The sequence below is a fragment of the Nestor notabilis genome, unplaced genomic scaffold, assembly GCF_000696875.1.
Source record: "Nestor notabilis isolate BGI_N333 unplaced genomic scaffold, ASM69687v1 scaffold11626, whole genome shotgun sequence".
Classification (NCBI taxonomy): Eukaryota; Metazoa; Chordata; class Aves; order Psittaciformes; family Psittacidae; genus Nestor; species Nestor notabilis.
In genome coordinates, this window is record NW_009932416.1 from 22,288 (window position 1) to 44,340 (window position 22,053).

General features: G+C 39.8%; 1 protein-coding gene across 1 annotated transcript in view; it reads right to left on the reverse strand.

Annotated features, from left to right (window-relative positions):
* The window catches only part of LOC104407186 (golgi-specific brefeldin A-resistance guanine nucleotide exchange factor 1-like), a gene marked incomplete at its 3' end in the record, with an annotated part of 98,967 nt that overhangs the window by 22,023 nt on the left and 54,891 nt on the right, over positions 1-22,053 (reverse strand). The window contains 10 exon segments of the mRNA XM_010016387.1: positions 141-309; positions 1,211-1,261; positions 1,263-1,456; positions 3,748-3,883; positions 8,718-8,816; positions 10,262-10,316; positions 12,060-12,120; positions 12,473-12,581; positions 13,202-13,320; positions 18,354-18,485. Coding sequence (XP_010014689.1) covers positions 141-309; positions 1,211-1,261; positions 1,263-1,456; positions 3,748-3,883; positions 8,718-8,816; positions 10,262-10,316; positions 12,060-12,120; positions 12,473-12,581; positions 13,202-13,320; positions 18,354-18,485 — 1,125 coding nt within the window.

Below are 22,053 nucleotides of genomic sequence, written 5' to 3' on the forward strand. Positions count from 1 at the left end.
TTTTTGCAGGTGCCTAACAAGTGTTACAAATGAAATTGTTACAGACCTGCTGAAGAACAGGAGCTTGTCACCCTCTTAGCAGATAGGGAAACAGAGAAGTGGAAAGGAGAAAGGACTCAGCAACATTGCCTACTTCTCACCTTCTTTTTGAGAAGACTGAGTGAAACGTACTCCTCGGGGATTTACATAGTCCATGTCATGAACTGAGGCAGAGTCAGACTGTTCTGCTACATATGTGCACTCCTCTAGGACCTCAGGGATAGACTCAACAGAAGCTGACTGGATCTTCTCCTCTCTCAGGCTTTCATTCTTCATTGATAGCAGTCATTTGAGAATGAAAGAAGCAAAACTAGAGTTAACAGGCACTAGGAAAGGCTTATTTGTTCACAGTTCATTTGGCACTATTAAAACTACACAGGTCACTAATGGAAGAGGACCAGGAAAGCAAAATCTAAGAGAAAAGAGCACCTCCAGATAATCTACAGCCCTCTCTGACCTTCATGTCCATCTAGTTCTTATCTATTTTACAATACTCCAGGTTGCAAGACTAAGGACTTTGAAGATACTTCTATGAACTATCAATTCTTGCTGCCCCTGAGGTTAGAATTTGGCTCTTTTTGTTTGTTTTAAAAGCTACATAATTTCAGCACATTATTTCTATCTATAACTTCTTAGCATTTTTACCTTTCCAAATACCTGCAGCTCTGAAAGGCTACCTCAGGTCTAACAATCAACAATATTACTGTTGCAGAGGAGGTGGAGACAACGTGAAAGAAAACTTACTGGTAAAGACCTTGGTTCAGTTTTGTTCTATTTCACACAAACACCAACAGCTCTATTTCTACAAACTCAAGTAAAATTGTTCACTAAAAATAATGAGTTGTGCAGATTTCCTCTGTTTCCCTCTTAACAGTTTCTCTTTTCATTAAGGTTAATGGTAGTGGCAGGAATACAACTAGCTACGTAGATGCAATGTTGAGCTGCACAGTTACAATTTCTGAGCCAAAAGGGATGGTCTCAAGAGAAAACAAAGAAGGAATGTTTATGAATTTACAAATCACTCACAGTGAAGAATATTTATTCTGACCCTAAGCCTTGAAATAGAACATATTCCCTACGACCAGAAAGAGAGACAGAAACACAGTGTGCTAAACCCAAAACTAATTATTCTGGGAGTTGGAACTTTTCTCTTTAAGTTATATCCACATACCTGGAGTTCAGGCTGATTTTGATTTTCAGTGACTCTGGCCTCATTAGAATCTTGCCTCATTAGAAGCCATTCCTGCATTAAGGCCCAAAGAAGCTACTTGGTCCAAGTCTGTCAGATCTTCCTTGGAGGTAGCCTGTGAGGACAACTCCAAACCACTGTCTGTAGCAGGGCTGACTGCAGATGAAACATTTTCTGAGCTCCCAGAGGTGCTGGGAGAAGGAGCATCTATGAAAGTAACTCCACTTGCTGATGAGAAACAGAAGCAAAAAGATCAGTGTTATTCTGTCCCTCAGCTGAAACTTCATACATTGAATGCAGCAACAAAGAATTAATTTGATCACTACTTCACACTACAAACAATCTCAGATGGTTTTGCACGAATGTAGAGAATGCAGATAAACTAAGCTCTCTTTTGCTAAGCTGAATTACACTGGTGAACAGATGAGATAGAGTAGTTTTTCACATTAAAACACAACAGTTGGAATCCAATAACCTCAGCAAACTACTTCATCACATAATTAAAGGGTACAGAGAGTTTCTATAACTAAGAAGGAATCTGAAAATGGTCTGAAAAGTGAACTTTACTCTCTGATACAATGGCACAAACACTTTTAAGACCTGCACTGAGAATTAGTCATTCCTTCAAAGTGAGAATTTTAAATTGATTGGAAGGCAAGACCTATTTCTTTAATTCTCCCTAAACAAATGGAATTGCAATAGAATTCAAATGAGTCTGAAATGGAGAAGTGAAGGATTTTTACTATTTCTAAATGACACAATGCTCCAGGAATCTAAGTTTTCCTATCGAGGAAACACAGAGATCTGCAGCTCTCATGCTTCTGAGAAGAACTTAAAAAGACTTAAAACAGTAAAAAGGAGAAGATATACTGCAGGGCACAGTCATAGAGGCACAAACCAGAGTTATGTTATGAATTTACATGTGAAATGTGTACGGTTTCACTCAGTGGTGTTTTATTGCTGATTTTTGAAAATGTCTTAAATAAGTAGCAGGATGTTACTTGATTTTTAAGAAATGTAACAGAATACATGATCCATTTTGCAATCTCTTCTTCTTCACTTGTCAGGATTCTGGCCTAAAAAGCACCATTAATACATTATCTAGCACTATAAGGTCAGAGTTAGTGACCTTTGTAACACAGTTCAATTTTCTCCCTAAAATGTTAAAAGAGTTCTAGTGGTCTTTAATGGAATTTAATACCTACTTTAAAACTTAAATATAATGATTTATGTAGAGATAAGTTCTCATACAGATGGATGTTCTGAGTTACATGCCATTTGATATTAGTTCCTTAAGTTTTCAACCAATCATGCTGTTGTGCAGAAACACACCTGGGATCATTCACACTATGCTGAATAGTTTCCTGTGACAGAGGAAGTGTCAAACTAGATATTTCACACAGCTATTGTTTCTATTTTTCTGTCTGCTTCCTTTCACTGTTAACATTTATGTCTGAGCCACCAAAACGTAGAGTGCACAAGAGAGAGTACTTGGCAGCTAGAGGGACTCATTTATCCAGGAGGGGTTAAAAACCAGTTACAGCTATTTAGTCTATTCCCATACAACAACAGGATAAGGAAGCTCCCCAATGTTATATTCTTGAGCTCACAGTGCTAGTCACATACTGTATCATTTCTGCAGGCTGAATCAAAGCACATGAAAAAGGATTCATGCATATACTCATTAGTTTCCTGCAAGCAATCTCCTTTCAGGTACTTTTGCTGTTCCCTCTACTATTTTTCCTACCTAACTCTTCATGCCATCTTACCATAGCAAGGCCTCTATTCTTCTCATAACAGTTATAAGCACACCCATATTTCCCCGTCCCTTAATGAGTGTAGCCTCTTACTCAAATTTCATGGACTGTGGGTGCACACTTTCAGTCTTTACATCTGTAGTAAGTGATGTGTTCATTCACCCACCCTTGATACCCACGTTTCTTCGCACCCCTCAGCTCTACCTGTGTATTTTCCCTAGTCACACTTTGCTCTTCCCTCATTACTACCACACCATTTGGTACACCCTTCAGGAACACATGAAAGAATATGTCATTTAAGTCAGCAACCTCTTGTTGCAGTAAACCTTCTCCCCAGCTCCATTCCCCTTAGCTCTCCTCTTGCCAGTGTTTTTCAGTCTCTTCCATGTACCTGCTGTACAGGTACCTCCAACTCCTCTGCACCACCACAGCTGCCCATAACCTCAGCCACCTCTCCAGGTCCTCATTCCCTTTTGTACAAACTACCCCTGTAAGGCACACTGATGGCAGAGAAATACTGCCAAGTTATCCAATGGACCATGCTTTCCTCCATCAGATATTTATTCCATCTCCTTCAAACTCCTTCTCCTGGACCTGAAAATCTATGATATATTTTATTGCTATAGTCACTGAGAACTAATAGAAAAAAAACCAAAACAAAAACCCTAAAGCAAAACATGTTAAAGAGAAATTAAATAAAGACATTCCAAAAAAGCTCCTGAACAGATAGTGTCTGGTCTCTGGAAACAGATTTCAACTTACCTGGGGTGTTACTAGAATTAGCTGCTGGTTGTTCTGTCCCAGGAGAGACCTTAGTTACATGGCGAGGAGGCCTTGGTGATCTCTTCTGCTTCTTCCATTTTGATGATTCGCTCATTCCTCCAGCTCTCATTTTCAACTGAAAACCAATAATCATTAAGAATATCAGCATAGCAAAACCACATAGCACAATGGATTACACAAGCCAACCCACAAACACTGCCTCAAAACCCTCAAAGTCAGGCAACAGCACTTAAATGAATCACACACACTAATCAGCATCTCAAAATCATGCAAACCAGCCAGCCTCCCCACTACCCATACATTAGACAACACCCTATGCCTGCATCAAGGGACAATTTACTGCAGTTAATCTGCTATAATATATACTTGTCAGTTTAATTATCACAGCACTCCCTCTTCCCTATCAATATGTCCTAGCTTTGCATTAAGATAAAGAATTTTCTTAGACCTAGAGACACATCTCAAATCAATTTGCTTTTGCCAAAGTTGCCAGACTTTTAAAGGGCATCAATTAAACTAGTTAGGTTTGATACACAATTAAAATTTCACCATCTATGCACAAAGACTGAGAATGGGGCCTGAGTACCCAATCCTACACTGCAGTCTGTAGCTCTGTCACTTATCTCTGGCCTCAATTCACTCTTGATCTTCATAGCAATGCCATGTTCACTTTCCTCCAGGTATCTTTCACTACTGACAAGCGTTTCTCTAAGACTTCACTCACTCCTAAGGCATGGCACATTGCAAATACCACCTTAGTGGTTTAGAAACAAACCATATTCTGCTTTCACCTGCCTTCTGTCATCACTCCTCTTCAGATTTAAATCTAACCTAACCCTTGACATCCTTCTTGACCAGGATCCTACTTCTTCTTATACAGATCATTGATCAGGCAAACAAGAACCACAGCAGGAGCAATGCAGACTGTGTGGCACTTGCTGGAGTGCGCTTTTACTGCAGGCATGCACAAATGCTCCAGAACTTCCTAAAAACAGTATGACATTTATTCACATGGACAACAGCAATGGCAGGCCTGAAAACAGCTTCCTTCTAAAGCAAGCTCCTCTAAGTGCAGGAGTGCACTTACTCTTGGGTTTGTTAGCTGCAGTCAGCTTTTCTGATGCTGTCAGACCTCTTCAATTTGGGGTGAAAGTTTAACCACTGAACAGGTACCTTACGTGTAGTGGAAACCATTCAGCAAGTTTCAGTACCAGGCCCCTACTTGGTACTCTTTTCTTTGTAGATTTTTCATAGTTAAGTTATATTTTAGGCATAATACTCCTTATTTCTTATATCCCTAGCATCAGATTTAAATCATCTAGAAGACAGCTTTATTCTTTAGCTTCTTCCTTTTTCTGCAACTTTCCTCCTGCCAGCTGCTACTCTTCTTAAACGCAATAAACTTTCTAGGTAGGTTCTGCTACTGTTTTTCCATCTCTTTAGCTAGAATTTTAACTTGCTGTACATGGCCTAATTTTTCCCATTTAAACAAAGCTCGTTAAAATGTTATGTCCCAGTGCAGTAAACCATTTGTGTAACTTTTCTTTGCACCACAAATTCTATATGTTTGACGACTAATCCCCAAGTCATAGCTACGCTACAGTTTCTGTGAGCTTGTTAATTAACAGATTCATAATTATTTTGCTCCTTGTTAATTCTTCCAAATTTTGCAGCAAGAATCCCCTTCTAAATCACAGCTTCTGACAAACACTTACGTGACAAGCACATAGCTAAAAGTAAAATTGCTTCACCTCTATTAGTAGTTTCCTTTTCAATTTAAAAACCTCTCAAGCCTTAAATATTACCAACAGTTTTATTCATCAAAGGCTTAAGCTGCTAATTAGATCATGTAGTTTTACCTACCAACTATTCTAGAAATAGCCCTATTTATTTTTTTATCCCTTTTCATGAACTTATAAAATAAAATCTGAAGACTTATAGTTCATTTACCAAACTACTCAAGAAGAAAAGGAAACCTTGAAGCATTATCTGTTAAATCCAATAAAGTCTGTTTCACATAATTTCAAAATTGCCTCTAGGTACTGTATCCTGTTAACATGATTTGCTAGGTAAAAAGTTACTTGCTAATAAAAATTTGAGGGGTGGAGGGAGGTACAGAATTGCAAAATGGAGCCAAGATATTACTATGAATTAACCACATCAGTCCCACTCCTTTTACCCCTCAGTCATGCTATTAGAAGGTTCAAGCTGCCAATTTAAGTAGTATTTCTGATCTCCCCTTTCAGACACCAAATACTACCTCAGTTCAACACTAGCCCTTTTAAAAAAGCACTTTTCCTCAGACACAATATCAATTTTTAGTGATTGTCCTGTACTTTGTATTAACTCCAAGATTTTTCCTCTTGAGGGTCGCAAGACGTATGTCCATCATTTGATGAACCTGTGCCATCTTTCAGAGACTGAGTCACAACAGCTTCACATGGATGGGAAACCACTTAGTCAGGCAAGCAAAGAGACTCAGTTGATTTTTAAAGAATCCCAAACATTTCATCGAAGTATAAACCATTCTTTATACTTTAGGGGTGGGGTGTGGGGGGGGGGTTGACAATTTGACAGGTGAGATTACCCAGTAGGTCTTCTCCATCTCATACCATCCAGTATTCCATGTTCTACACAAAGAGGCATCCTTTTATTAGAATTACCAGCTAGGATTACCTAGTGCTACCTCCCATAACATTTTCCCTCCCCTCTTTTTTTTTCTTTTGCTATCTCCTATAAATAAGAGGGAGAAACTACAATGACAACTGCATAGCTTAAAAAAAAAATTTGCAGAAGCAAACAGAAATGCTGAATAGAAATATTTCACCAGTGCCAAGGGGCCATATGTTGTTATAACAAACAAACCCTGGGTTTGGGAATTCTAAAACAATACATGTATCAAAAGACAGCAAAGTAACACCTTTCATTCCATATTTTGTACTGAATTAAAAGGTAACACTTGCTTTTTATGTTAGTATAAAAAAATGTAACCGCCCCCCCAACTTACACAGTTTATCTTTGACTAACGGAGCTATTTATAACGCTTGTTTTTACCTTCAATAGCAAGTCATTTTCTGATTTCACTATAAAGCTTGGTTGCATGTTAACAGGCTGAGATTTTAAACCTAATATTGCTTTTGACTAAATGCTGCAGGTAAATGACATTTACTAGATCATTAAAACTTCCTGAATTTTAGTCATGCTGTCAAATTCTCCTTCCCTCTTCAATGCTCAGAAATATTATAGTTGCATTAGTTTTCTAATTGTCAGCATCCTTCAGATTAGATTAAGCCTGTACTTCCACAGTAAACCACCTGAAATTAGTATTTAAAACCCATTCTTTAGAAATCAGGGTAGAGCGGGAGCTGAGAGCTACTGCTCGTTCATCTTGGAACTCAGTGCAGATTCCATTATATTTATCTGAGTTACCTTTCCATAAATAAACATGTACACAAAATTGTAGAAGAAAAAATATGTACGAGACTCCAAATGCTTCCTTTGATAGATGAGGCTTTAACCATAAAACTCCAGCTAAGGTCTAGGAAGGTGAAGAAAAATGTAATACCACAAGATTCTTTTTAAAGTGTCTGTGAGATCTCATTTTTCTACAAGCCACCTTACCTGGACTCGTTTGTTTTTCCATAAGATACTGTAAGCCTCAAGAGAAAAGGGCAAGTGCCAATGATTAGTAACTAAAGTGATTATACTTAACACGAGCTCATTCTAGATGCGCATGGAACTGGTCAGCACACCAATTAGCGTTCAAGACACAAAAGCATGCAGAGAGAACGCAGTCCACAATCCAAATCCTGGAGACATCAATGCAGTCCAGTCATCTCACCTACTTGCCTGCACTGCAACGACTAATGAAGCTTATGTGATTAAAGTTATTTATGCATCTTTGGCAACTACGAACATAATCCGCCCACCAAAATCTGTGAAACTCAGATTTAGGTTCCTCCCGATTCTCACTGCAGTACCCAGTGTTCAGATACAATTTCTGCTTCAAAGGGAAACATTTCTTAGTCTTTCCTTCTGTGCAACTCTGCTTAAATCTGCAAGTCTCCAGCCACTGCCTTCCCTAACTATCCTGACTATAGACACAGGACAAAAGAATGGCAAATGCTTCTCTAAATGTTCTGTTCAGCTCCTTTTGGACCATATAGCATTAATGGTGGACAAGAACTATATCTACATTAAGCTTGTGAACCAGCATGGAAAACTGAGGAGAGTTCCATCTAAGTCAGTTTCCCAGGGTTTCTATGATTGGTCCAAACCCAACAATCTGCACACCTACAGTATTTCTTTGGAAGTATTTTCTAGAGCAACTAGGAAGGACTAACACAGTTTGTAATGCAGTTTGGCTCCACTCATCCTTCATTGGCCAATACTGTACTGGGAGCTATATTTAATTTCAGTAGAAACATGGCCAAGATGTTGAAAAGGTACAGCAGTCTCCTTCAAAACACGTTTATAGAGAGCACTGAACTTTGTGGCCCTGCACCAAACAACAAAGCTTACACTGAGTCAAGAGACTCCTCAGATATGTTGCTACATCTATAAACAAGCCAGAACACACAACACTTGGGCCTTCAGAGAGCAACCTGAATTTTTAATATTTCTTTTCTTCAGTTTTTCACTGTCACAGACGACTCAAATCTTGCCCATGCCCTTCTACTCCCTTCTTCAGAAAATGCTGTGATGATGTCTTAGGTGGCACTCACCAAGACACCGAATGCTGCAGTAAAACAAGGGTCTCTCCCTCATAAGCCTGCCCCAGCTGCAGCCACAACACTGCAAAACAGCCACTACATGCATTGTCCCCAGAAGCCATGCTGTGTTAAATGAGTGGAGGGAGATCTGCTGCAAACAACGAAACTATCTCTCAGTGGTGTTTACAAGAGAAGGAAGAGGGGAGTAAGGTAAGAAGGGAGAAGGGAGAGAGAGACCTTCAGATTCTTAAAGAGCAATACCCTCTCTAATTGGTTCAGGGCTTTGGGCTGTTCCCCACTACTTAGCTCCAGTTTGTTGAGGAGACATGAAGAGATCTGTGAAAGATAGGCAAATGTATGGTTTAAACAAAGCAAAATAAACCCAAAGAGAGAAAAAAAAAAACCAAAATCTGGCAGAGTGCAAGGCTGCAGGGCAGACTCCTGGCATGCACAGCAGGGACAATACAAGGTAACTGCACAGATCGGACACAGGACAGAGCATCGCTTAACCGAGCTGGGAGCAGCCATCACTTGATAAGGGTAGCCTTCCTAAGTTCAAATTCACTTCCACTTTACACCTTCTGTACACAGACCATGCCAAATTCTGATACCTACAGTACATCAGCCTGATTTCTTTTAGCTTTCCTTAGGTCAGCCTGCTATCATCACAAATCTTGCCACTTTTCTCAAGGGAAACAAGCAGTCATTTTACAAGAAGCAAAGCCCCAAGCTAGTTTCAGATTCCTACAAATAAGCATTCAGTCCTCAAAACACTGGATCTGAAATGTCCATTTACCCAATGTTGCTACTTAACTCATTAAAAATACAAAGAGTGGAAATTATAACATATATAAATAGTACATTCAGCGTAAGTTCAAAGTTGATTATTTCTTCTCTAGCACTTTTCTTCCCATCATGTTGCTCTCAACACTAGAAACCTGTATCTTCATTGACATTCTTTCTGTGGAGTATAAAGAATATGTATGTATAGAAGTATATATGGAGTTCCTCAAGTGGACCTCCCTCCACCTAAGAAACTACTACATTACTACATTAACAATCATGTAAGGTCTCATTTATGGTATTTTCCACACTGACTCCAGTTGCTGAAAAACTCACTGTAGAGAGGGAGGTGGCGGTGTTGAAACCCAGACCTTCCACCTTCAGAAAATTGTGCATTTAGGGAAAGGGAGAAAAAGAACAGAATACTTTGATTTGGCTGCTAATAGAGATGGCATTGCCGAAGGTGAACTAAGGTTTTCGCTACATTCTGTAGCTGCCCCTTCTGGAAGCCATGAAAGCTTTTTCTACAATAGCCCAATTTCATAACGCTTTCATGTTGTTTCACCAGCCTCAAAAATGTTCGTTTCTGCATAGGGAAAACTGGATAAACACATCTCAAGAGCTCAGTATTAAACCTGCAGTGAATGAAGAAAGATGAGAAGGAAGTTGGAGAGAGAGCAGAAGGCAGCAAATTATCAGATGACATCACCATCAGGTTCCATAACTTGCTGGGATTTTCTAGCCCACAGCAGCTGATGGCTGTTCCCAGAATCCGGACTGGCTCACTTAGACAGCAGCATCATTAACAAGATTCCTTACTGGACAATGTGGGCTTAATCCCACGGAATTAATGAAGCTATGTCCATTTATGCAGTGAAACATGCTCTTTCAGTGAACTAGGGACTTGCAGGAATGAAGAAACACAAGTGTGAAAACAGACAATATAGAGATGAGTGCAAGCCTGAGACAAGAGCAGCCAACATGATGCTCAATCTTACCTTCTTCATGTTTGTTCCCATGTAACTTTTAGGCTCTTCTTTAAACTGAGGCAACCTGAAAGACAAAGAACAAGTTTATATACATAAGCTTTCTTGCATTAACAAGGGAAAAAAAAATTAGACTGCTCTTTCTAGTCATGCTGTTGATACAAGACCAAAATTAGGTTTTATCCACAAAAAGAGACACTCTTAGTTTCTTTTCCTGCCAAAATCTACTGATAGAGAAGAAAAAAAGAAAAAGTATAGATGAAAGGTGCTTTGCATGATTTACTGCTAACAGCAGTTTTCCTATATTGATTTTCAGATTTTTATTGTTAATGGTGATATAAGTAGTTTCTTTTCCTTCAGTGTATGTTTTCAGCAGTGGACTAATTAGATTGGTTCAAAACGGGTTTCAAAACAGGTTTTTGCTGCTAAAAACAGCTGCTGAGCCAGTGTCATCCACAATAGGACTCTTGCATTGTACATGTTATTACTAGTCATGGCAACCCTTTTCATTAACTTTGTAGAAACCCCAGTAGCTACCCTCCACTCTTCATCATACAAACACAATTATGGTGCACAGTGGATCTAACTTGAAGCTGAATGCTTTGAGCTAAGCAGTCCCCGTCTCAAACGTAAAGGAGGTAGACTGCTCTCACCTGGATTACCAGGCGAGACAAATGCGTACATTTGTCTACAACTCTACACACCCTGCTCTCCCTTCTGTTCCTTTACTACAGTTCTATCTTTGCTTGCTGAAGGGACAACAGCCTTGCAGCACAGCTTTGGTTGTTTCTTATTCTGGTAAGCAAGATGGCCAAACCACCCCTGCAGTTGCTGTCATTGATTTGCTTCTCTAATGCCAGTGTCCACAGGCACAGATGGCAGTGGTGTCTCCAAGCCTTATCAAGAAGGACAGAGGAGAGGATATACAATAAGTAATGAATAAGCACTAAATAAAATTCACATAGTCATTTGAAGAAAAAGCTATGCAGTCTCTCCTCTCTGAAGAGATTGATTCTGACTCTGCCCCACATTCGTCCAGTGCATTGCATGACACAGGGTGCACAGAGGAAAAGAAACAAAACAACTGAGATCCCAACTGGAACTGAGTGTGACAACGGGAAACAAAAAATATTGTGAGCTGTGTTTCACAAGCTGTCAGTTTTACTACAATCCTCCCCTCCTAAAAGTATTTATATATCTGTACCTTTCATTTTCACAATACCCAGAGAGAGTTTATGATTACTTCACTATCGGGAGAAACAGTTTTGAAGTTAAATAACTTATTTGAGCTTAAAAGGAGTAATCTTAATTACTCAAAGGGTGCTGAAAAGGACAGAACATTTGTCCATGACGTATGATCTCAAGAGTTTAAAATTCTCTTTGATATGTGAGGTCAAAGCTCTCAGCTTGAAATCAACATGCAACTATTCAACATCATTTCTATTCGCTCTCCTGAAGAGAGCTATGTTTTTTAGGGCATTTCTTTTTTCTTTTTCTTTTTTTTTTTTTTTTTGAGGGAAGTTTGCATGCTCTGTCCTCAGACTGGTTCCCTGTCCTAAAGCTCTTCATTACTTAGCTGTCCATCTCTCCTCAAAGGACACCTTAAACCAGGCAACCTTCCCTACCTCTGTGTCCCTGCAGTCTAACAGGATCAGCCCAAGAGAAAAGTGCCAAATCCTTCATCCCCTTCCACCTCTAAATAATGACCATTTTGGATGATTTTTCTGAGGGCCCTTAAGTGGAAGTGTGGAATCTTTCTGTCCTTAGAGGGCCATCTCGGCAATGCTGAGGCAAACACAAGCAGGTTTACCTTGTGAAGAGCAGCTGCACCATGTCGACCAGAGTGTGCTCTGCAGATTTTCTCAATAACTCTGCGAAGACAAAAACAAATAACACAGGTGTCATTACTCAGTGTGATATTATCAAGAGGCTTCTCCAAGCAGACTCCCCTCCGAGCCTTGTTTACAGAGATTACGGCAAATTTATTAAAACCAGCTCCAACACCGCACTACTGCAAATGGACCGATCATCACAAGGTGGCGCCATGAAGCTGGGGAAAAAGCAGTCCAAAGTTGTACCGTGAACTAACGCTTTCCAGTAAGTTGTAGAGACACAGTAGCATAAAGCTCAGCAGCTTTCCACGGCTACACGCTCTACAGTAGAACTAGTTCATACTGAGGAAACCCAGCCATTTCTTAACTGCTGAACTATGAACAAACCTACCGCTGAGTCTCATTTCAAAGCATATGCGGAAACAGGACTGCATGATCTCACACACAGATTCATTGGTGAGGTGGGCTCCCACTGGAGTGAGCAACAAGGTCCTCAAAACCTGCAATAAAACAGCACACGTATGTCCCATAGTACAATGACACTTGCATGCATTTCCAAGAGGAGGTTGGCTTCCTCAAAACAGACTGCCATAAACAGACAACCTATGGGTTTTCCAGGAGTCATTTCAAACTGAATGCTCTGCTCAAGAAACAAATTAGGAGAAAACAATGCTCTCCCAACCCACTTCTACAGGAGGCCTGATATACTGCAAGCTACCCAATATTTAAATTCGGTAACTAGCTATCTGCTCAAAAGTACATAGACCAAAGAGGTGTATAGTTCATAGCTTTGTGTCTCCTAAAGACCTTTCTCAAAAATAAGTTTGAGATCCATATGTTTGATTTACCCTTACTAACACAGACCATGCACAAGGCAGGATTATCAATGCTACCACATTATCAAGCTCCTTCATTTAAAAATCATTTTATTTAAGCTTTTAATTATTTTCATTTGGAAAAGCTTTTACCACAGGTATATGAGCCATCTGTTTAAAAATAAAGTCTGTCACTAAGCTCCCCAGCGTCAAAACATTGCTCCCTCCTCTTCATCTCCATGTAACAGGATATGTTCCACAACAGGCAGCAACCATTATGGTAATTACCATATCTCTCTACTTACCTGTAGGATTTTCATCAACACAACCTCATCGCTTGCATGATCTGTGCCCACAAATCGGGCGTGAGTGACAGCATCTGCCATGTTCTCCATCCCCTCTGCTGTGCCCTCATGGCTGGGATCTGAGCAACAGAATAAAAATACATGACAGGGAAAGGCCATATACAGCCTACCACCTCTGTGGGGAGACACCTACACGGAGATATTTTGTTGACATCTGCTTCCTTAATTTGTGTGACTCAGAGAGAGTTGACCCTACAAAAGCAAAACTCAACTCTCAGTAGCACAAAGTTTTTAAAACTTGACCTTTCAGAAAGACTTTATCAAGAGTCTATTTACATTTGCAACATGATGCAACCTAACAAGAAAATAATTCAAATTCACTTGTTACCAGCTCTGTATGTTTTTAGATGTTAATTTTTAAGACTCTGTCCTGTTTTGTACAACACAGCACAATCAGCTGCTAAATGCATTCTATTCTTTCTTGGGAATGAAGAGAAAAACAGCTCTTAAACATAAGGAACCTCAAATTTACTCCCACGAGGAGAAAATGCCAAACAGGTTCCACTAGATTGAGAATGAAAAATTGTCTCTTGTTCTACATCCCTCCTAAGCAATAGGAGCTGGGGAAGGAATGGACTAGTAGCTTTCCCCAGAGAAAACAGCAGACACACAAAATCACAGTTTAGATATCAGAGATGCAGGCCTCCCGCTTCAATCATTCAGCAAGGCTCCTTCTCCCCATTTCAGCCTTTTGTAGCTACAAACAATGGTGCAGTTGACAGAATGTTTAGGACAAGATTGTTGCTAGTAACCATATCTTGTGCCACATTACAGTGGCTTCAGAAAAGCTGCCTCCGGCTTTGATTTCATTCTCACTTAAACAATACGGCACTGGGCAAGAACCTTGTTACCTTCCTAAACAGCCATCAGGAATGAAAGGAGACAACCTAAACACTAGTTAATACCTCATTAATTGGCAATGGGGCCTCTCGAACTCCAGTGAGAATGAAGCTGACAGAGGAACCAAGCAAGACCTTGTAAACTTTGCAGAGGAGCTTTGCAGATTCCTTCTTTGACTCCATTTGTGTTCACACCTAGGAGGGGCTAAGCCCTAGACATTAAAGAAAGCTGCCCTTACTGTGGTCCAAAGTGAGCAGTCACCACCATGCTGTGGGGATTCTGAGGGGCTGCAGGATAAGGAACTTCTCATAGTTGCACAAAACTGAAATGACATCACTGTACTTCAGAACAGAAACAGCAATTCACCTTTGTGATCGCTTACACATCCCTATTAAGAGCAGAGCTTGCTTACTTTTGGTATAGTTCGCTCACACAGAAAAAACCCAGCTTGCACAGTTCAGAGGAAGTTCCACTGGTTTGCTAGTCAAACCCCTCACAGAGCTATCAAGAAGTCTGCTCTAAGACTATCGGTCATGCTTGCTGCTGCCGAAGCAAGCATTTGAAGTGCTTGCTTCAGCAGCGGCACTTAAAGGAATACCAAACTCTGATACTGGTAAGCATTAGAGAAAAGGCCTGGCTGTCAAAGGCAGTTCTCTGCGTACCTCTGACAATGGCTTATAATCCAGTTAGAAGCTACCACTCTTTTATCAGAGGCAATAAAATCAGCCATATGTCGGTACTCCATGCACTCTTATTCACAAATAGAAATTATAGCTTAAACCACTAATGGTGATAGAGGATCATTCTAAATTGCCTCAATTAAATGAGGCAAAGACCAGAGGTGTCACAATGACAGTACTTAGGTTAATATTACTGTTCACCAACCTCAACAACTACGGTGGAAAGCAGCTGAAGGCAACAAGAGGAAAAAGCCACTTGCTGCTGAAAAGGTAGAGCACTGTCACCTCTTCCAGCAGATGTGAGTTGCTCTAGGCTTAGGAATACATTTAGTCATAGTTATGGATAAATAGTCTGTGTGAAAAGGAAATGCAAGCAAGTTGTGTGTATGCTTCCTTAACAGATCTATGACTCCTGCTTTGCTGTTCTAGCCCCTACCTTCAACACTAATAAACACACCTCTCTCCCAACACATATCACGCCTGACTACTTCAGTTCTGGCTCCCTGGAACAGCTCTACAAATTCGGGTCAATTTATAAAGCCTCTTGAGTTCAATTAAAAGCACAGATACTTCTACTTTGCAGAAAAAGATACAGAAAAGATCAACCCGTTTCTTTGTTCCCCTGTGAGAAAACAGCATGGAAAGATGTGTCAATGCCTGCTCAGAATCACTAACAAAAATAAGTTTGTGTGAAGTAGAATATTAGTTTGAAAATTGCTACCTACAGTGCAAAGACCTGGAGACCTCATCTAGATGTACATACTTCATATGGGGTGTACTCTCACAACAGGTGAGCAGAGAACAAGCAGAAAGCAGAAAATCCAGGCTCTCAACCACCAGGGAAACCCTGGAAAGCCAGAAGCCTGCTCAGTAACCCCTTTAGTAGAACTAAAATTAATCACCAAGGAGACAGAGAAAGTAGAGGGGAGAACATGCTTTAAGCTCCCCAAACATCATGTCCTCTTGCTGGCAGCTGAGTAACAGCTACTCATTTATGGATATGCAGTTTTCAGGAACACCAGGGAAAGTTAACTGTAGAAATGGAGCCAGAAGCTGCTATAGACAGACTGTGATAGTAAAAAAAGCACATAACCTTTTCTTTTCAGCCACTAGTCTTCCTATAGCTAAGGTCTGAGTTCATCAAAAAGGCTGACAGCTAGCTCGTGCAAAACTGCTGAGTAAGGACATAACTAATCTGAGAGGTAAAAATCAGTGGGAGTTTAGTGTTGTCACACAATTTTCTTGTACTTTAAGAATTACTTTGTAATTTATCAACTATAACACTTGGAACAGTAGTACTTATTTCAAAGCAGAGGATAATTTCTGTAAGGCTAACTATTCCTACTAAAACACATGCATGGTGGATATCAAGCATTTTTATCAAACTGAGCTGTGATTGCACACTCCTGTTGGTGAACTGCACCCAGCAATTCAGAGTAATCGAGATCAGAAGTCTCAATAAAGAATTTTTTTTTTCTAATTGGTGTTCAAACAAAGCCCTCAGCAATACGGGCCTGAAAAGCTGACAGATAACCACCTGCTGACATGTGACAGAGTAACAGTGAGATAATACAAGGATTACCGATGAAATACTTTGGAAACAGGAAAAGAAAGCTGTTTTAAAGAAATAAAATTAATCAGAGGAGTTTGGTCCTTTCATTGCCAGCGTGAAGTTTTTCAACCTAGTGTGTACAGCAAAAACCCTCCACTCATAGAACACACACAGCTAATGATGCTGTTGAAAAAGAGTGCTGGTTTCACCTGTCAGCTCCAAAACACAACACAGATACCAGCTACACTGAAATTTGCCCACTGTGGTTATGCTGGAGTCCATCCTTCCTTGCTCCATACAGTTTGAAACAGATTTGTATATTAAGGACAGTTTTAAGCTTTTCCTATCTTTAGGCAAGCAGTCTTCAGACTACCTTTAGTCTTACATTACAAAGAGAAATATACAACCCAAAAAGCTTTAACTTAACAACACAACCCTAGCCAGATGTTCAGTCAGCACCATTAATCCCAGTCTCGGTGGTATCTGGAGCAGCACAAAGGACAAGGCCACTGAGAATGTCACCTGAAGCAACAACAGAGGTCTTAGATTACAGGTTCTGCTCCACAACATAAGCCAGGCAGAGAGCCTTTTCCAGTGCCTACCACCAACACATGCTCAGCAACAGTTACAGGGATGCACCCTTGCTGGAGTAACCTAATTAATACTCTAAATAACAAGTACCTAGAGAAAGACTACACATTCTTAACCACGTTTTTTTACTGTTTCTGCCTCAAATCAAGTATTTGTAGTTGGCTGCCTGTGCAGATGTTTGCCTGGACATGTGACACCAGCCTGATGTTCTGATCCCACCCAGACCATAAAAGCCCAGAAGAGTCCATCCCCCTGTTCTATGCTGAAACTAACATATTTTGCTTCATTGCTTAGTCCTTTATAGGGACATGTTTCACAGGTTTATTTTTTTTTGTCCTATGAAGTGACATTAATCTTGCATAATTTGAATTAATTTTTGCCAATTAATTATACCAAATACTGACCTCAAACTGATGTCTTGATACACTAAACTTCCATCAAACTTACAATTTTTTTTATTATTTTTTTTCCTCTTCTTTCCTGCAAGTCCCTATTTTTGCTCATTTTAATTTTGGGTCTTGCCTACAAAAGTGGTCTGCATCTACATCAAGCACTTTCTTTCTCTAACTTCTCTCATGCCAACGCCGAAGAACAAAATATATAAAACAACAGTGCCAAAACTTCAACAGTGTTTCCTTGCAATGTAAGGCAGGAAAAGAACTGAGAAATCTGAACTTGGCAGGAGGAAGACAGGTAAAATAATTTTCTCCATGTGAAACCATGTATAAACAAACATAGGTAGGTTTTGTAATTCATACAGGTATAATCAGAAAGGACTAATAGAATTTACACAGCAAAAATCAAGCACCACTAACAGCAGCATTGAAGGCAGACAGAAAGCCAGCTAATGAGTTACTACAAGCCAGCTGAGCCATGGGAACTGACCACATGCACATTGTTAGTCTTTCACAAATATAAAGGAGAATGCACACATTTGGAAGTCTGGGAGTGGCAAAACTGTCTATGCCATGTGACAAGTGAAGAGTACTGGCACACTGCTGGACAGCCAGACTGGGCAAAAAACCATCCTCACCCTGGAGCTGAAATACTAGTCCACAAACCTAAATAAATTCCACAGTGTTTATGCATATTACAGTATTGTAATCCAAACTGGTATTCTCCCTTCCCTGGCCTTTTTGCTCAGACTTCATTAAACAGCACAGTCCAGCAGCGGCCATAAGCACATGCAGCAGTCAGGGAACACTAAAAGCTTTAGCTCTGCTTCTAGCCATCGCTGTAGTGCCATGAAAGACCAGCAGGTATGATGCTATGAAACTGCAGATGCCTATTTCCCCAGCATTAATAACAATTTTCTTATTTCCCCAATCTCCTGATTAAGACTGCAAGCATGTATCCTGGCCAAAGACATGTCTCAAGGAGATGCATTTGGCTGGCATTTTGGTAAATCCCAGGAAGCCACAGAACATACCTATTAGTGCATATGAGAGGAACTTATTCACAGAGGTGAGGGCCAATCCAGTTATGGGGCCTGTAGTGTCTTCAGAACGGATTACTTCCAAGAAAGGCCGAAGAAAGACGTTGGGTTCTATTTCAGATAGCTCTGTTAAAATAAAAATAATTTAAAAGAGGCATTAGACTTGATTCATTAGGATACATTTTCTCTTTATGAATCTACAGCAAGCTTAATCTCAGAGGAAAGAGACCTGCTATAGCTTAGTTTCAGAAGGCTGCTGGGAAGATAAGGGTTGCTTTTAAATACACGTACGCACATACATATGTATATATTTTTAAAGGCAATGGTTTGTTAAGTTTACTTTCTTACGATCTTCAAAACAGCCTTCTGGATCCTTCTAAAACAAATCCTATTCTAAGAAAAGCCTGTAAGCAACACAGAACCACTGCTGCCTAAAATCATGTTTTAATTAATTGGCAGATACTGTTGCATTTTCCTGGTGCTCCTGGAACTGTGTGATTCCATGAACTATATAGACTCTTCCCCACCTTTTGCCACTTCTTTAACACGCTACTATGCACAAGCATAGTACAGATGTACAACCAGGTTAGTTGGGTCTCTTGCAGTGCTCTGCCCCAATACAAATTGCATTTCTGCAACGCAAGTTTGCTTGGCAAAGACTGGAAAAACCCACAAGACAAACAAATTTAAAAACTCTCCTGTCTTATTCTCAGAATACCTGCATAAGCCTCTCAACCAGAGAAGCAAAAAAGGCACTCAACTTGCTGTTTTGGACAGCAAGTATTCTCTCTAAAGCTGCAATACAGGAAGGCAGATGCACTGAGCTGTTGAACTGGAGAAAGAACAGCTAACAAGCACCCTGAACTTTTCAAGATGATCAATGAAGTTTTGGGAATGGGGGGCAGGGGGGGGCAACGGACGGACGATGACCAACCCAGAAAAGAATAGGAAAAAACAGGAATGGAAAAAAATAGAAGTAGAGAAAGCGACGAAAAAGCAACCCCACCCCAAAAACCCAAACCAAAACCCTCAAACAAAAAACCCAACACAAGGAATCAAGCTCAGAGAAATCCTGAGGGGTACTTTGGAGAAAAAGCATTTAAAAGCAGGTGAAGGTAACCGCAATACAGCCAGTACACAGGCAAAGAAGAGTACATTGAAAGTAACATGGATAATCCTAAAACTAAAAATATTTAAGTACAAACACTTTGTTCAACTTCCTAAAACCTACGCTTTATTCCTAATAAAAGTTAACAAGTCTAACAGCTAATAGTGTCACAGGAACACTGGCATTTATATTCTTGATGATCCAATATTGCATATGAGCTTCTCTGAGGCAGGCGAGAAAAAATCCTGTAATTCCTGAATCCTTATACAAGCTGCTGCTTTCTTACCTACCAACATAACTCAATTATTTTATTTAAGGAAAAAAAACCAAACATCCAAACCCTCCTGATTCTAAGATAAGTGAAATTCCATTTTATCATAGTTCCTTTTGAATAGCCTTAAGTATCAAAGTAAAAAGCCTGTAAGAAAGTATATTAACATAACTGTGACAAATTATGGTGAGGAAGCAGAGGAGGAAGAACAATGCAGGGTGGGGTGGGTTTTTTTGTTTTATATAGTTAAGACCATGGAGAGTAACAAAGCACAATAGTTTTGCTGTTAATTAAAGCAAAACTGCTATTAAAAAAAGAGGAACTCTGGGAATCATTACGCAGTCTCTTACCATTCAGCCACCAGTTCAAATCAGTCCAACATCACTAACTTACGAGAGGTTAAAAGGAAGGTGATGATTCAATCTTTTTGGCTTAAGGACAAGTCCCCCAGTTTGTCAGATAATATCCTGGTGTGACATTACAATTGTGTCACCTCTTAATAGCTCATAGAAATGCAGAGGATCATAAGACATGCTTTCAACAATGTTTATTTAAGTGTGCTTTATACAACACTTGTCTGATCACAAGCACTTGGACAACATTAAATATAGTAAGACTACTGGGGATCAACACTTGAACTCTTCTTTCCAGTACTGATCCTTTCTATAGAATGCAATATAATCCTGTCAATTCCTCCAGCTTTTTTCTATCCAGTGAGCCCCAGGATGGAAAAGCTGCACCTTGATTAGTAAAAAAAAAAAAACGAGAACTTCTACAGATGTACATCAACTCATTCCACCCGTGCAGCTCTGAAGGCAAACTTGCTAGCAGAGGATACATAGGTTACCACACTCCCCATTTTCAGGACAACAAATAGACATTTTCTTTAACAAGTGTGGGGAGGAGTTTCATTTTTTTCTCTTTCAATTAAAGTTGTGAATATTGATGTGGTTAAAGATTAGATTTCCCTGCAGTCTAACCCACTTTACACGAAGACCACAGAATGGTTTGTCATAATTAGGATTTAATTTAGGCACATACTATTGATTACACAGCAACTCTGGCCAGCTTCTCTGATATTCAAAGACTCTAGCTTTTATGGTAACACAGCATTTTACATTAAGCTCTCTGAAACTGACCATGTAAGCTGTAAAACTCTTTCAGACTGGATAGCTGGTGCTGTGATACTGAAAAAGAAAAATATACTAATATACTAATCAAACAGACAGTACTTTTAGTGCAAGACTTAGCCACTAAAGGATTACTGTCTGAAGGACCAAAATTTCAGTGGAACATCAGTCACAGTGCTAGTTGTTTGCATCTGGGGAGTCTTGCTAGCAGCATTTGTAGGCATTGAGGACTTACAGGGGTCACTGGCTTGCTTTTGAAAGCAGAACTCAATCTCAGTAGCAGTGCTTGCTTCAATAGGAAGATTGGGAGCACAGAAAAACACTTGTACTGTAGCTAGTCTTACTATACTCTGTCTCGAAACAGATTACTCTCACTGGCTAAAGTATCAGTTCAGAATCTGAAAGTGGCACTAAAGCTACTTGAAGTTCTTCATCAAGTAACAATTTTACAAACTCAAAGCTCAATCCTTTTAACACTCTCCTACTGAGCTCAGCAAAGCTAGTTCAGAAGGTATCTCCTGGAAAGAGTTTTCATAGCCTTATATACTGAACATGGCAGTGTCCAGAACCAACCTGCCAGCCCTTTCAGAACAGTAACTGTAACTGCAAGGTGCACTCCATGCGAGCTTTTACTACCAGAGCCCCAGTTTAATCTAGAACACAGAACAGCAGGAACTGAATAATGCTCTTCTCACAATACTTGGGTAAGGTAGCACCATAGTCTGTAATGAGAATTGTTCTGTTCAGCCAGATAAAACTTCATGAAAGTGACACTATGCAAAACCTTGATCTTTTTTGGTAACTAACTGTAAAAGCAATGCTATGCTCTCCTGGAAGAGTGAGCCTCAGAAAGGCCAATAAAATAAATTGTAATTTCAATAGTTCCTTTGCCAAAACAAAGGTTATATAAAGTAAATATTGAATGTTTGGAAGTAAATACTTGAACTTTCACAAAGGGTTTAAAAAAAAAAAAAGTAGTTCTGATTTTCAACTCTGGTTCTCTCTCTGCCAGATTCAGGGTCAGGCATTACAAGTGAGGAGACCACAATCAGTGATAGACTTGAGAACTGCTGATAGAGCTGTTTCTTCAAGTATGTTTCCTAGCAAGATATCCTTCTCAGTGTTTAAACCAGAAAACATGGCATGGTTCTCTGCTTAGGTAACTACTTCCAACTGGGGGGGGGG